The sequence below is a fragment of the Oncorhynchus mykiss genome, chromosome 6 (assembly GCF_013265735.2).
Source record: "Oncorhynchus mykiss isolate Arlee chromosome 6, USDA_OmykA_1.1, whole genome shotgun sequence".
NCBI classification, from domain to species: Eukaryota; Metazoa; Chordata; class Actinopteri; order Salmoniformes; family Salmonidae; genus Oncorhynchus; species Oncorhynchus mykiss.
In genome coordinates, this window is record NC_048570.1 from 96,102,234 (window position 1) to 96,117,881 (window position 15,648).

The 15,648-nt window shown below is 43.7% G+C and overlaps 1 protein-coding gene across 1 annotated transcript in view; it reads right to left on the minus strand.

Annotated features, from left to right (window-relative positions):
- Positions 1-15,648, minus strand: part of cep89 (centrosomal protein 89) — a 173,174-nt gene that overhangs the window by 121,429 nt on the left and 36,097 nt on the right. The window contains exons 7-11 of the mRNA XM_036981811.1: positions 11,108-11,158; positions 3,217-3,280; positions 2,575-2,664; positions 1,082-1,282; positions 547-689 (exon numbers count right to left, since the gene is read on the minus strand). Of these exons, the coding sequence (XP_036837706.1) occupies positions 547-689; positions 1,082-1,282; positions 2,575-2,664; positions 3,217-3,280; positions 11,108-11,158 (549 nt within the window). The remainder of the gene's footprint in view (positions 1-546; positions 690-1,081; positions 1,283-2,574; positions 2,665-3,216; positions 3,281-11,107; positions 11,159-15,648) is intronic.

A 15,648-nucleotide genomic window follows, 5' to 3' on the forward strand; every position in this document is an offset into this window, starting at 1 on the left:
TAGGTATAGTTAGGGTAGTTATAGTTAGGGTAGGTATAGTTAGGGACTACCCTAACTATACCTACCCTAACTATAACTACCCTAACTATACCTACCCTAACTATAACTACCCTAACTATACCTACCCTAACTATAACTATAACTACCCTAACTATAACTATACCTACCCTAACTATAACTATACCTACCCTAATTATAACTACCCTAACTATACCTACCCTAACTATAACTACTATAGTTAGGGTAGGTATAGTTAGGGTAGTTATAATTAGGGTAGGTATAGTTATAGTTAGGGTAGGTATAGTTATAGTTAGGGTAGTTATAGTTAGGGTAGTTATAGTTACCTCTTCTTTGCCCAGGGCTGTCTGGTAGTTATAGTTAGGGTAGGTATAGTTTGGGTAGGTACAGTATAGTTATAGTTATAGTTAGGGTAGTTATAGTTATAGTTAGGGTAGTTATAGTTAGGGTAGGTATAGTTAGGGTAGTTATAGTTATAGTTAGGGTAGGTATAGTTAGGGTAGTTATAGTTAGGGTAGTTATAGTTACCTCTTCTTTGCCCAGGGGTCTGAAACGTGTCTGGTAGCGGCTGAGCTCCACGTTGAGGCGATGGACGGTCATCTTCAGGCTGTCGTTCTCGTCTACCACCTCCTGGGCTTGCTGCCTCAGACTCAGCAGCTCTGCCTGTTCACCTACAGGGGGAGCTACAGTCAGTGTCTGGTCCACACAGGAAGTACAATGCAGAACACCTCTTATCCAGGTACATCCAGAGATCCAGTTGATAACAAACTGAGAAATCCTGAGAGCTGGCTTCCATAGCCGGGTTGTAGGTCCCCAGTCTCTCCCCTCCCCTACCCCGTCTCTCACAGCCCCCTGTCTCTCCCCTCCCCTACCCAGTTTCTCACGGCCCCCAGTCTCTCCCCTTCTGTCTCTCACGGCCCCCAGTCTCTCAATGGCCCCAGTCTCTCACCTCCTCCCCTCCTGTCTCTCACGGACCCAGGGTTTTTCTCTCCTTGTCCCCCCCTTCCACCCCACCTTAGGTCCTCTCCCCTCTTGCCCCCTCACCCCCCAGTATCCACCCCACCTGCTGTAGGGACAGGGGCCTTGCTGAGTTCCCGCTCCAGACTCTGGACCCTCTGGTGGCTCCTCTGCAGCTGCAGGCTCTGTTCTGTACACCTCTGCTCCAGCACCCTCCTGTCTGCCCCCAGGGCCTGGTTCTGCTCTGTTAAAGACCGAACCATCTCCTTCTGCATGTCCAGAACCTCTCTGTAGGCACTGCTGGCCTCTGAGTGTGGCAAGGTGTATGGCACAGCACAGCAAGACACAACACACACAGACACAGACACACACAGACAGAGAAACACAGACACACAATGACAGAGACACACACAGACAGAGGCACACAGACAGAGACACACAATGACACACAGACAGAGGCACACAGACAGAGACACACAATGACACACAGACAGAGGCACACAGACAGAGACACACAATGACACACAGACAGAGGCACACAGACAGAGACACACAATGACACACAGACAGAGACACACAGACAGAGACACACAGACAGAGACACACAATGACACACAGACAGAGACACACAGACAGAGACACACAGACATAGACACACAGACAGAGACACACAGACAGAGACACACAATGACACACAGACAGAGACACACAGACAGAAACACACAATGACACACAGACAGAGAAACACAGACAGAGACACACAGACAGAGACACACAGACAGAGACACACAGACAGAGACACACAGACAGAGACACACAATGACACACAGACAGAGACACACAATGACACACAGACAGAGACACACAGACAGAAACACACAGACAGAGACACACAGACAGAGACACAGACAGAGACACACAGACAGAGACACACAGACAGAGACACACAGACAGAGTGACAGCAAGCAAAGAGGAAAAGTGAGGCCAGGTCCAGACAACACAGATATAATAATACTGTGAGGTCCAGACAACACAGATATAATAATACTGTGAGGTCCAGACAACACAGATATAATAATACTGTGAGGTCCAGACAACACAGATATAATAATACTGTGAGGTCCAGACAACACAGATATAATAATACTGTGAGGTCCAGACAACACAGATATAATAATACTGTGAGGTCCAGACAACACAGATATATAATACTGTGAGGTCCAGACAACACAGATATAATAATACTGTGAGGTCCAGACAACACAGATATAATAATACTGTGAGGTCCAGACAACACAGATATAATAATACTGTGAGGTCCAGACAACACAGATATATAATACTGTGAGGTCCAGACAACACAGATATAATAATACTGTGTCTCCTGACCGACTCTAAGGATGACTGTGTCCTGACCGACTCTAAGGACGACTGTGTCCTGACCGACTAAGGACGACTGTGTCCTGACCGGCTCTAAGGACGACTGTGTCCTGACCGACTCTAAGGACGACTGTGTCCTGACCGACTCTAAGGACGACTGTGTCCTGACCGACTCTAAGGACGACTGTGTCCTGACTGACTCTAAGGATGACTATCTACCTGATGGTCCATCTCTCCTGCTTCCTGAACTCTTGGTCTTCTGGGTTGAAGACCTCTTCTTAGATGCACGGAAGCTTTCTTCTGTCAAATCTGAGAGAAGAAGTAGTTAAGGTGTACACACAGAGTCAGTGTACTTCCTCTCATCACCTCCCTCTGAAACATACAACTACTGGCAATTAGAAAGACAAAGAGAGGGGAGAGAAAGAGTGGATAGAGAGAGGAGAGATATTAGCTGCCCTCACAGTGTTAAACTGACGGCTGATCTAGACTAGGTGATAGACAGTAGGCTGATCTAGACTAGGTGATAGACAGTAGGCTGATCTAGACTAGGTGATAGACAGTAGGCTGATCTAGACTAGGTGATAGACAGTAGGCTGATCTAGACTAGGTGATAGACAGTAGGCTGATCTAGACTAGGTGATAGACAGTAGGCTGATCTAGACTAGGTGATAGACAGTAGGCTGATCTAGACTAGGTGATAGACAGTAGGCTGATCTAGACTAGGTGATAGACAGTAGGCTGATCTAGAATAGGTGATAGAGAGCTGGTATGGAGAGGATGGGAATTATAATCTTACCATTTGGCAAATGAAATGGGAGTGTTTTTATAGGCGGTCTCACTGGGCCAAAGACAAGTCCTTACCTGGGGAAGGCATGCTTCTACGAGACCAAGACGAAGGCCTCTGCTCCAGTTTGGACGGTGTGGCCTGGGGGAGAGAGAGGGATTGTATAAGAGGGATCATGAGAGAAAGAAAGAGAGAGATAAAGATCGAGAGAGAGATATGAATGCACAGTCCAACTCCGGTCCTCCATTACCCCCAAAAACTCCAGTACTCCCAATACGACCAGGATGGGTTGATAATAATATGACCAGGATGGGTTGATTATATGACTAGGATGGGTTGATTATATGACAAGGATGGGTTGATTATATGACCAGGATAGGTTGATAACAGGACCAGGATGGGTTGATAATAATATGACCAGGATGGGTTGATAATATGGGTTGATAACATGACCAGGATGGGTTGATAATATAACCAGGATGGGTTGATAATATAACCAGGATGGGTTGATAATATGGGTTGATAACATGACCAGGATGGGTTGATAATATGACCAGGATGGGTTGATATGACCAGGATGGGTCGATAATATGACCAGGACGGGTCGATAATATGATCAGGATGGGTTGATATGACCAGGATGGGTCGATAATATGACCAGGACGGGTCGATAATATGATCAGGATGGGTTGATAACAAGACCAGGATGGGTCGATAACAAGACCAGGACGGGTTAATAATATGACCAGGACGGGTCGATAATATGACCAGGACGGGTCGATAATATGACCAGGACGGGTCGATAATATGACCAGGATGGGTCGATAATATAACCAGGATGGGTTGATAATATAACCAGGATGGGTTGATAATTTAACCAGGATTGTGCCTTTGTCTTCTGGACAACGAAAGAAAGTTGATATGAAAACCAATAAAACAGGAGAGAAATGGCATTGGGGTGGGTCTCTACAGAAAGAAAGAAAATCATTCAAAAATACTTCCCTCCACAGGGGAATCAGGGATCAGTAAGCTTCTTTAAAAACAATACCTGTAGATTGATTCAGATCACAAGCTCGTAGGCATATGCCTATTGGGAAGCCCGCAATTTCTGCAGGGCAGGTGGCAATAAACCTAGCTGATTACTGAGTTGAGACTGTCAGTGAAAACCATCTCAGATATTGAGACGATAATGTGTCTTGAGTATAATTTATAATGTTGAGAAAAGGGGGGAGGGGTGTGTGTCTCTCCACTGGGGCCTCCGCCCCGTCTCTCCACTGGGGCCTCCGCCCCGTCTCTGCACTGGGGCCTCCGCCCCGTCTCTCCACTGGAGCCTCCGCCCCGTCTCTCCACTGGGGCCTCCGCCCCGTCTCTCCACTGGGGCCTCCGCCCCGTCTCTCCACTGGGGCCTCCGCCACGTCTCTGCACTACGGCCTCCGCCCCGTCTCTCCACTACGGCCTCCGCCCCGTCTCTCCACTACGGCCTCCGCCCCGTCTCTCCACTACGGCCTCCGCCCCGTCTCTCCACTACGGCCTCCGCCCCGTCTCTCCACTACGGCCTCCGCCCCGTCTCTCCACTACGGCCTCCTTCAGTGTCTTCTGTTTGGAGTGCTCCATGTGAGCAATGAGCGTGTGTCTGGTTTCTCTGTCCTGCTCATGTTGAGGGAACGTGTGTCTGGTTTCTCTGTCCTGATAATGTTGATAGAGCGTGTGTCTGGTTTCTCTGTCCTGATAATGTTGAGGGAGCGCCTGAGCATAGAGGTAACTGGCAGCTCAGAAATGTACTGGCTGAGGGGCGGCGACCGGCTGAGGGGCGGCGACCGGCTGAGGAGCAGCAGGAGAAATCCAGATCAAAACAGGCCTCTGTACGCTGTGTTTCCGAGCATCGGCAAGACAGAACAGCTGCCTCAGGGTCAGGGTTAGGCCTAACAGGCCTCTCTGTACGCTGAGACAGAACAGCTGCCTCCGGGTCAGTGTTAGGCCTAACAGGCCTCTCTGTACGCTGAGACAGAACAGCTGCCTCCGGGTCAGTGTTAGGCCTAACAGGCCTCTGTACGCTGAGACAGAACAGCTGCCTCCGGGTCAGGGTTAGGCCTAACAGGCCTCTGTAAGCTGAGACAGAACAGCTGCCTCAGGGTCAGGGTTAGGCCTAACAGGCCTCTGTACGCTGAGACAGAACAGCTGCCTCAGGGTCAGGGTTAGGCCTAACAGGCCTCTCTGTACGCTAAGACAGAACAGCTGCCTCCGGGTCAGTGTTAGGCCTAACAGGCCTCTGTACGCTGAGACAGAACAGCTGCCTCCGGGTCAGGGTTAGGCCTAACAGGCCTCTGTACGCTGAGACAGAACAGCTGCCTCAGGGTCAGGGTTAGGCCTAACAGGCCTCTGTACGCTGAGACAGAACAGCTGCCTCAGGGTCAGGGTTAGGCCTAACAGGCCTCTCTGTACGCTGAGACAGAACAGCTGCCTCCGGGTCAGTGTTAGGCCTAACAGGCCTCTGTACGCTGAGACAGAACAGCTGCCTCCGGGTCAGGGTTAGGCCTAACAGGCATCTGTAAGCTGAGACAGAACAGCTGCCTCAGGGTCAGGGTTAGGCCTAACAGGCCTCTGTACGCTGAGACAGAACAGCTGCCTCAGGGTCAGGGTTAGGCCTAACAGGCCTCTGTACGCTGAGACAGAACAGCTGCCTCCGGGTCAGGGTTAGGCCTAACAGGCCTCTGTACGCTGAGACAGAACAGCTGCCTCAGGGTCAGGGTTAGGCCTAACAGGCCTCTGTACGCTGAGACAGAACAGCTGCCTCAGGGTCAGGGTTAGGCCCAACAGGCCGTGTTTCCGTGCTTCGGCAAGACAAAACAGCTGCCTCCGGTAAGACAAGGGGGTGGAGGTCTGTGTCTATTTGTAAATAACAGCTGGTGCGCAAAATCAGATTCAAGGAAGTCTCGAGGTTTTGCTCGCCTGAGGTAGAGTATCTCATCAATCAATCAATCAAAGATGTACTGTGTTTCCGACGACACATTGGTGCGGCTGGCTTCCGGGTTAAGCGAGCAGTGTGTCGAGAAGCAGTGTGGCTTGGCGGGGGGGTCGTGTTTCGGAGGACGCGTTGGCTGTCGACCTTCGCCTCTCCTGAGTTCGTACGGGAGTTGCAGTGATGGGACAAGACTAACTACCAATTGGAAACCACGAAATTGTAAAAATCTCAACAGTATGTCCTTTACAAAAATACAAAATAAAAGATGAAAGGAACACCTGCTGTGTATTACCTATACATAGTCACTAACCTGTACCCCCATCTGTAGCTCTGTGTATTACCTATACATAGTCACTAACTCTACCTACATATTACCTCCACTAACCTGTACCCCCATCTGTAGCTCTGTGTATTACCTATACATAGTCACTAACTCTACCTCCATATGACCTCCACTAACCTGTACCCCCATCTGTAGCTCTGTGTATTACCTATACATAGTCACTAACTCTACCTCCATATGACCTCCACTAACCTGTACCCCCATCTGTAGCTCTGTGTATTACCTATACATAGTCACTAACTCTACCTACATATTACCTCCACTAACCTGTACCCCCATCTGTAGCTCTGTGTATTACCTATACATAGTCACTAACTCTACCTCCATATTACCTCCACTAACCTGTACCCCCATCTGTAGCTCTGTTTATTACCTATACATAGTCACTAACTCTACCTCCATATTACCTCCACTAACCTGTACCCCCATCTGTAGCTCTGTGTATTACCTATACATAGTCACTAACTCTACCTCCATATTACCTCCACTAACCTGTACCCCCATCTGTAGCTCTGTGTATTACCTATACATAGTCACTAACTCTACCTCCATATTACCTCCACTAACCTGTACCCCCATCTGTAGCTCTGTGTATTACCTATACATAGTCACTAAGTCTACCTACATATTACCTCCACTAACCTGTACCCCCATCTGTAGCTCTGTGTATTACCTATACATAGTCACTAACTCTACCTACATATTACCTCCACTAACCTGTACCCCCATCTGTAGCTCTGTGTATTACCTATACATAGTCACTAACTCTACCTCCATATGACCTCCACTAACCTGTATCCCCATCTGTAGCTCTGTGTATTACCTATACATAGTCACTAACTCTACCTCCATATGACCTTCACTAACCTGTACCCCCATCTGTAGCTCTGTGTATTACCTATACATAGTCACTAACTCTACCTACATATTACCTCCACTAACCTGTACCCCCATCTGTAGCTCTGTGTATTACCTATACATAGTCACTAACTCTACCTCCATATTACCTCCACTAACCTGTACCCCCATCTGTAGCTCTGTTTATTACCTATACATAGTCACTAACTCTACCTCCATATTACCTCCACTAACCTGTACCCCCATCTGTAGCTCTGTGTATTACCTATACATAGTCACTAACTCTACCTCCATATTACCTCCACTAACCTGTACCCCCATCTGTAGCTCTGTGTATTACCTATACATAGTCACTAACTCTACCTCCATATTACCTCCACTAACCTGTACCCCCATCTGTAGCTCTGTGTATTACCTATACATAGTCACTAACTCTACCTACATATTACCTCCACTAACCTGTACCCCCATCTGTAGCTCTGTGTATTACCTATACATAGTCACTAACTCTACCTCCATATTACCTCCACTAACCTGTACCCCCATCTGTAGCTCTGTGTATTACCTATACATAGTCACTAACTCTACCTCCATATTACCTCCACTAACCTGTACCCCCATCTGTAGCTCTGTGTATTACCTATACATAGTCACTAACTCTACCTACATATTACCTCCACTAACCTGAACCCCCATCTGTAGCTCTGTGTATTACCTATACATAGTCACTAACTCTACCTACATATTACCTCCACTAACCTGTACCCCCATCTGTAGCTCTGTGTATTACCTATACATAGTCACTAACTCTACCTACATATTACCTCCACTAACCTGTACCCCCATCTGTAGCTCTGTGTATTACCTATACATAGTCACTAACTCTACCTCCATATTACCTCCACTAACCTGTACCCCCATCTGTAGCTCTGTTTATTACCTGTACATAGTCACTAACTCTACCTACATATTACCTCCACTAACCTGTACCCCCATCTGTAGCTCTGTTTATTACCTATACATAGTCACTAACTCTACCTCCATATTACCTCCACTAACCTGAACCCCCATCTGTAGCTCTGTGTATTACCTATACATAGTCACTAACTCTACCTCCATATTACCTCCACTAACCTGTACCCCCATCTGTAGCTCTGTGTATTACCTATACATAGTCACTAACTATACCTCCATATTACCTCCACTAACCTGTACCCCATCTGTAGCTCTGTGTATTACCTATACATAGTCACTAACTCTACCTACATATTACCTCCACTAACCTGTACCCCCATCTGCAGCTCTGTGTATTACCTATACATAGTCACTAACTCTACCTACATATTACCTCCACTAACCTGTACCCCCATAAGTAGCTCTGTTTATTACCTATACATAGTCACTAACTCTACCTCCATATTACCTCCACTAACCTGTACCCCCATCTGTAGCTCTGTGTATTACCTATACATAGTCACTAACTCTACCTACATATTACCTCCACTAACCTGTACCCCCATAAGTAGCTCTGTTTATTACCTATACATAGTCACTAACTCTACCTCCATATTACCTCCACTAACCTGTACCCCCATCTGTAGCTCTGTGTATTACCTATACATAGTCACTAACTCTACCTACATATTACCTCCACTAACCTGTACCCCCATCTGCAGCTCTGTGTATTACCTATACATAGTCACTAACTCTACCTACATATTACCTCCACTAACCTGTACCCCCATAAGTAGCTCTGTTTATTACCTATACATAGTCACTAACTCTACCTCCATATTACCTCCACTAACCTGTATCCCCATCTGCAGCTCTGTGTATTACCTATACATAGTCACTAACCTGTACCCCCATCTGTAGCTCTGTGTATTACCTATACATAGTCACTAACTCTACCTACATATTACCTCCACTAACCTGTACCCCCATCTGTAGCTCTGTTTATTACCTATACATAGTCACTAACTCTACCTCCATATTACCTCCACTAACCTGTACCCCCATCTGTAGCTCTGTGTATTACCTATACATAGTCACTAACTCTACCTCCATATTACCTCCACTAACCTGTACCCCCATCTGTAGCTCTGTGTATTACCTATACATAGTCACTAACTCTACCTCCATATTACCTCCACTAACCTGTACCCCCATCTGTAGCTCTGTGTATTACCTATACATAGTCACTAACTCTACCTCCATATTACCTCAATTACCTCCACTAACCTGTATCCCCATCTGCAGCTCTGTGTATTACCTATACATAGTCACTAACCTGAACCCCCATCTGTAGCTCTGTGTATTACCTATACATAGTCACTAACCTGTACCCCCATCTGTAGCTCTGTGTATTACCTATACATAGTCACTAACTCTACCTACATATTACCTCCACTAACCTGTACCCCCATCTGCAGCTCTGTGTATTACCTATACATAGTCACTAACTCTACCTCCATATGACCTCCACTAACCTGAACCCCCATCTGTAGCTCTGTGTATTACCTATACATAGTCACTAACCTGTACCCCCATCTGTAGCTCTGTGTATTACCTATACATAGTCACTAACTCTACCTCCATATTACCTCCACTAACCTGTACCCCCATCTGTAGCTCTGTGTATTACCTATACATAGTCACTAACTCTACCTCCATATTACCTCCACTAACCTGTACCCCCATCTGTAGCTCTGTGTATTACCTATACATAGTCACTAACTCTACCTACATATTACCTCCACTAACCTGAACCCCCATCTGTAGCTCTGTGTATTACCTATACATAGTCACTAACTCTACCTACATATTACCTCCACTAACCTGTACCCCCATCTGTAGCTCTGTGTATTACCTATACATAGTCACTAACTCTACCTACATATTACCTCCACTAACCTGTACCCCCATCTGTAGCTCTGTGTATTACCTATACATAGTCACTAACTCTACCTCCATATTACCTCCACTAACCTGTACCCCCATCACATTGACTCGTTAGTTAATTTAGTCAATATTTTTCTTAAAACTGCCTTGTTGGTTAAGGGCTTGTGAGTCACTGTAAGGTGACAAATACAACGTCATAGTTGTGTTGGATGAATAAGATAAACACAGGCCAATTTAAATCCACTATATTATGCAAATTAACCTATAGACCAATAAGCATGACGGTCAAATGTATTTTTTTTACATTGACTGGTACTTCCATCAGTGAATAAACATCATTATTTTGGGGATTTTTTTCACTCCTTTTTTTGGGGGAGGCAAAAGTGGACAATGTCTTGCTAACGGAAACCCTGGTGTGTGTAGGTCAGAGAGAGAATGAGAGAAAGGGCACAGAGAGCAGTAGACACATTGTTCAGCCCTAGTGCTGGTCTAAAGTAGTGCACTATGTAGGGAATAGGGTTCTATAGGGCTCTGGTCTAAAGTAGTGCACTATGTAGGGAATAGGGTTCTATAGGGCTCTGGTCTAAAGTAGTGCACTATGTAGGGAATAGGGTTCTATAGGGCTCTGGTCTAAAGTAGTGCACTATGTAGGGAATAGGGTTCTATAGGGCCCTGGACTAAAGTAGTGCACTGACTAGGGTGCCATAGGGCTCTGGTCTAAAGTAGTGCACTATATAGGGAATAGGGTGCCATAGGGCTCTGGTCTAAAGTAGTGCACTATATAGGGAATAGGGTGCCATAGGGCTCTGGTCTAAAGTAGTGCACTATACAGGGAATAGTATGGGATGTATCCAATCTCAAGGGGAAAAAATGACAGCAGAAAGATTTTTAAAAAGTGTTTTACCTTCTGAACTGGTGTTGGAAAAATCTGTTGAACCTCAGCTTCCTCTGGAATACAGAGCTATATTAATGATGGAAACATCTGTTGAACCTCAGCTTCCTCTGGAATACAGAGCTATATTAATGATGGAAACATCTGTTGAACCTCAGCTTCCTCTGGAATACAGAGCTATATTAATTATGGAAACATCTGTTGAACCTCAGCTTCCTCTGGAATACAGAGCTATATTAATTATGGAAACATCTGTTGAACCTCAGCTTCCTCTGGAATACAGAGCTATATTAATTATGGAAACATCTGTTGAACCTCAGCTTCCTCTGGAATACAGAGCTATATTAATTATGGAAACATCTGTTGAACCTCAGCTTCCTCTGGAATACAGAGCTATATTAATTATGGAAACATCTGTTGAACCTCAGCTTCCTCTGGAATACAGAGCTATATTAATTATGGAAACATCTGTTGAACCTCAGCTTCCTCTGGAATACAGAGCTATATTAATTATGGAAACATCTGTTGAACCTCAGCTTCCTCTGGAATACAGAGCTATATTAATTATGGAAACATCTGTTGAACCTCAGCTTCCTCTGGAATACAGAGCTTTATTAATTATGGAAACATCTGTTGAACCTCAGCTTCCTCTGGAATACAGAGCTATATTAATTATGGAAACATCTGTTGAACCTCAGCTTCCTCTGGAATACAGAGCTATATTAATTATGGAAACATCTGTTGAACCTCAGCTTCCTCTGGAATACAGAGCTATATTAATTATGGAAACATCTGTTGAACCTCAGCTTCCTCTGGAAACAGAGCTATATTAATTATGGAAACATCTGTTGAACCTCAGCTTCCTCTGGAATACAGAGCTATATTAATTATGGAAACATCTGTTGAACCTCAGCTTCCTCTGGAATACAGAGCTATATTAATTATGGAAACATCTGTTGAACCTCAGCTTCCTCTGGAATACAGAGCTATATTAATTATGGAAACATCTGTTGAACCTCAGCTTCCTCTGGAATACAGAGCTATGTTAATTATGGAAACATCTGTTGAACCTCAGCTTCCTCTGGAAACAGAGCTATATTAATTATGGAAACATCTGTTGAACCTCAGCTTCCTCTGGAATACAGAGCTATATTAATTATGGAAACATCTGTTGAACCTCAGCTTCCTCTGGAATACAGAGCTATATTAATTATGGAAACATCTGTTGAACCTCAGCTTCCTCTGGAATACAGAGCTATATTAATTATGGAAACATCTGTTGAACCTCAGCTTCCTCTGGAATACAGAGCTTTATTAATTATGGAAACATCTGTTGAACCTCAGCTTCCTCTGGAATACAGAGCTATATTAATTATGGAAACATCTGTTGAACCTCAGCTTCCTCTGGAATACAGAGCTATATTAATTATGGAAACATCTGTTGAACCTCAGCTTCCTCTGGAATACAGAGCTATATTAATTATGGAAACATCTGTTGAACCTCAGCTTCCTCTGGAATACAGAGCTATATTAATTATGGAAACATCTGTTGAACCTCAGCTTCCTCTGGAATACAGAGCTATATTAATTATGGAAACATCTGTTGAACCTCAGCTTCCTCTGGAATACAGAGCTATATTAATTATGGAAACATCTGTTGAACCTCAGCTTCCTCTGGAATACAGAGCTATATTAATTATGGAAACATCTGTTGAACCTCAGCTTCCTCTGGAATACAGAGCTATATTAATTATGGAAACATCTGTTGAACCTCAGCTTCCTCTGGAATACAGAGCTATGTTAATTATGGAAACATCTGTTGAACCTCAGCTTCCTCTGGAATACAGAGCTTTATTAATTATGGAAACATCTGTTGAACCTCAGCTTCCTCTGGAATACAGAGCTATATTAATTATGGAAACACCTGTTGAACCTCAGCTTCCTCTGGAATACAGAGCTATATTAATTATGGAAACATCTGTTGAACCTCAGCTTCCTCTGGAATACAGAGCTATATTAATTATGGAAACATCTGTTGAACCTCAGCTTCCTCTGGAATACAGAGCTTCATTAATTATGGAAACATCTGTTGAACCTCAGCTTCCTCTGGAATACAGAGCTATATTAATTATGGAAACATCTGTTGAACCTCAGCTTCCTCTGGAAACAGAGCTATATTAATTATGGAAACATCTGTTGAACCTCAGCTTCCTCTGGAATACAGAGCTATATTAATTATGGAAACATCTGTTGAACCTCAGCTTCCTCTGGAATACAGAGCTATATTAATTATGGAAACATCTGTTGAACCTCAGCTTCCTCTGGAATACAGAGCTATATTAATTATGGAAACATCTGTTGAACCTCAGCTTCCTCTGGAATACAGAGCTTTATTAATTATGGAAACATCTGTTGAACCTCAGCTTCCTCTGGAATACAGAGCTATATTAATTATGGAAACATCTGTTGAACCTCAGCTTCCTCTGGAATACAGAGCTATATTAATTATGGAAACATCTGTTGAACCTCAGCTTCCTCTGGAATACAGAGCTATGTTAATTATGGAAACATCTGTTGAACCTCAGCTTCCTCTGGAAACAGAGCTATATTAATTATGGAAACATCTGTTGAACCTCAGCTTCCTCTGGAATACAGAGCTATATTAATTATGGAAACATCTGTTGAACCTCAGCTTCCTCTGGAATACAGAGCTATATTAATTATGGAAACATCTGTTGAACCTCAGCTTCCTCTGGAATACAGAGCTATATTAATTATGGAAACATCTGTTGAACCTCAGCTTCCTCTGGAATACAGAGCTATATTAATTATGGAAACATCTGTTGAACCTCAGCTTCCTCTGGAATACAGAGCTATATTAATTATGGAAACATCTGTTGAACCTCAGCTTCCTCTGGAATACAGAGCTATATTAATTATGGAAACATCTGTTGAACCTCAGCTTCCTCTGGAATACAGAGCTATATTAATTATGGAAACATCTGTTGAACCTCAGCTTCCTCTGGAATACAGAGCTATATTAATTATGGAAACATCTGTTGAACCTCAGCTTCCTCTGGAATACAGAGCTATATTAATTATGGAAACATCTGTTGAACCTCAGCTTCCTCTGGAATACAGAGCTATATTAATTATGGAAACATCTGTTGAACCTCAGCTTCCTCTGGAATACAGAGCTATATTAATTATGGAAACATCTGTTGAACCTCAGCTTCCTCTGGAATACAGAGCTATATTAATTATGGAAACATCTGTTGAACCTCAGCTTCCTCTGGAATACAGAGCTATGTTAATTATGGAAACATCTGTTGAACCTCAGCTTCCTCTGGAATACAGAGCTATATTAATTATGGAAACATCTGTTGAACCTCAGCTTCCTCTGGAATACAGAGCTATATTAATTATGGAAACATCTGTTGAACCTCAGCTTCCTCTGGAATACAGAGCTATATTAATTATGGAAACATCTGTTGAACCTCAGCTTCCTCTGGAAACAGAGCTATATTAATTATGGAAACATCTGTTGAACCTCAGCTTCCTCTGGAATACAGAGCTATATTAATTATGGAAACATCTGTTGAACCTCAGCTTCCTCTGGAATACAGAGCTATATTAATTATGGAAACATCTGTTGAACCTCAGCTTCCTCTGGAATACAGAGCTATATTAATTATGGAAACATCTGTTGAACCTCAGCTTCCTCTGGAATACAGAGCTATATTAATTATGGAAACATCTGTTGAACCTCAGCTTCCTCTGGAATACAGAGCTATATTAATTATGGAAACATCTGTTGAACCTCAGCTTCCTCTGGAATACAGAGCTATATTAATTATGGAAACATCTGTTGAACCTCAGCTTCCTCTGGAATACAGAGCTATATTAATTATGGAAACATCAGTTGAACCTCAGCTTCCTCTGGAATACAGAGCTATATTAATTATGGAAACATCTGTTGAACCTCAGCTTCCTCTGGAATACAGAGCTATATTAATTATGGAAACATCTGTTGAACCTCAGCTTCCTCTGGAATACAGAGCTATATTAATTATGGAAACATCTGTTGAACCTCAGCTTCCTCTGGAAACAGAGCTATATTAATTATGGAAACATCTGTTGAACCTCAGCTTCCTCTGGAATACAGAGCTATATTAATTATGGAAACATCTGTTGAACCTCAGCTTCCTCTGGAATACAGAGCTATATTAATTATGGAAACATCTGTTGAACCTCAGCTTCCTCTGGAATACAGAGCTATATTAATTATGGAAACATCTGTTGAACCTCAGCTTCCTCTGGAATACAGAGCTATATTAATTATGGAAACATCTGTTGAACCTCAGCTTCCTCTGGAATACAGAGCTATATTAATTATGGAAACATCTGTTGAACCTCAGCTTCCTCTGGAATACAGAGCTATATTAATTATGGAAACATCTGTTGAACCTCAGCTTCCTCTGGAATACAGAGCTATATTAATTATGGAAACATCTGTTGAACCTCAGCTTCCTCTGGAATACAGAGCTATATTA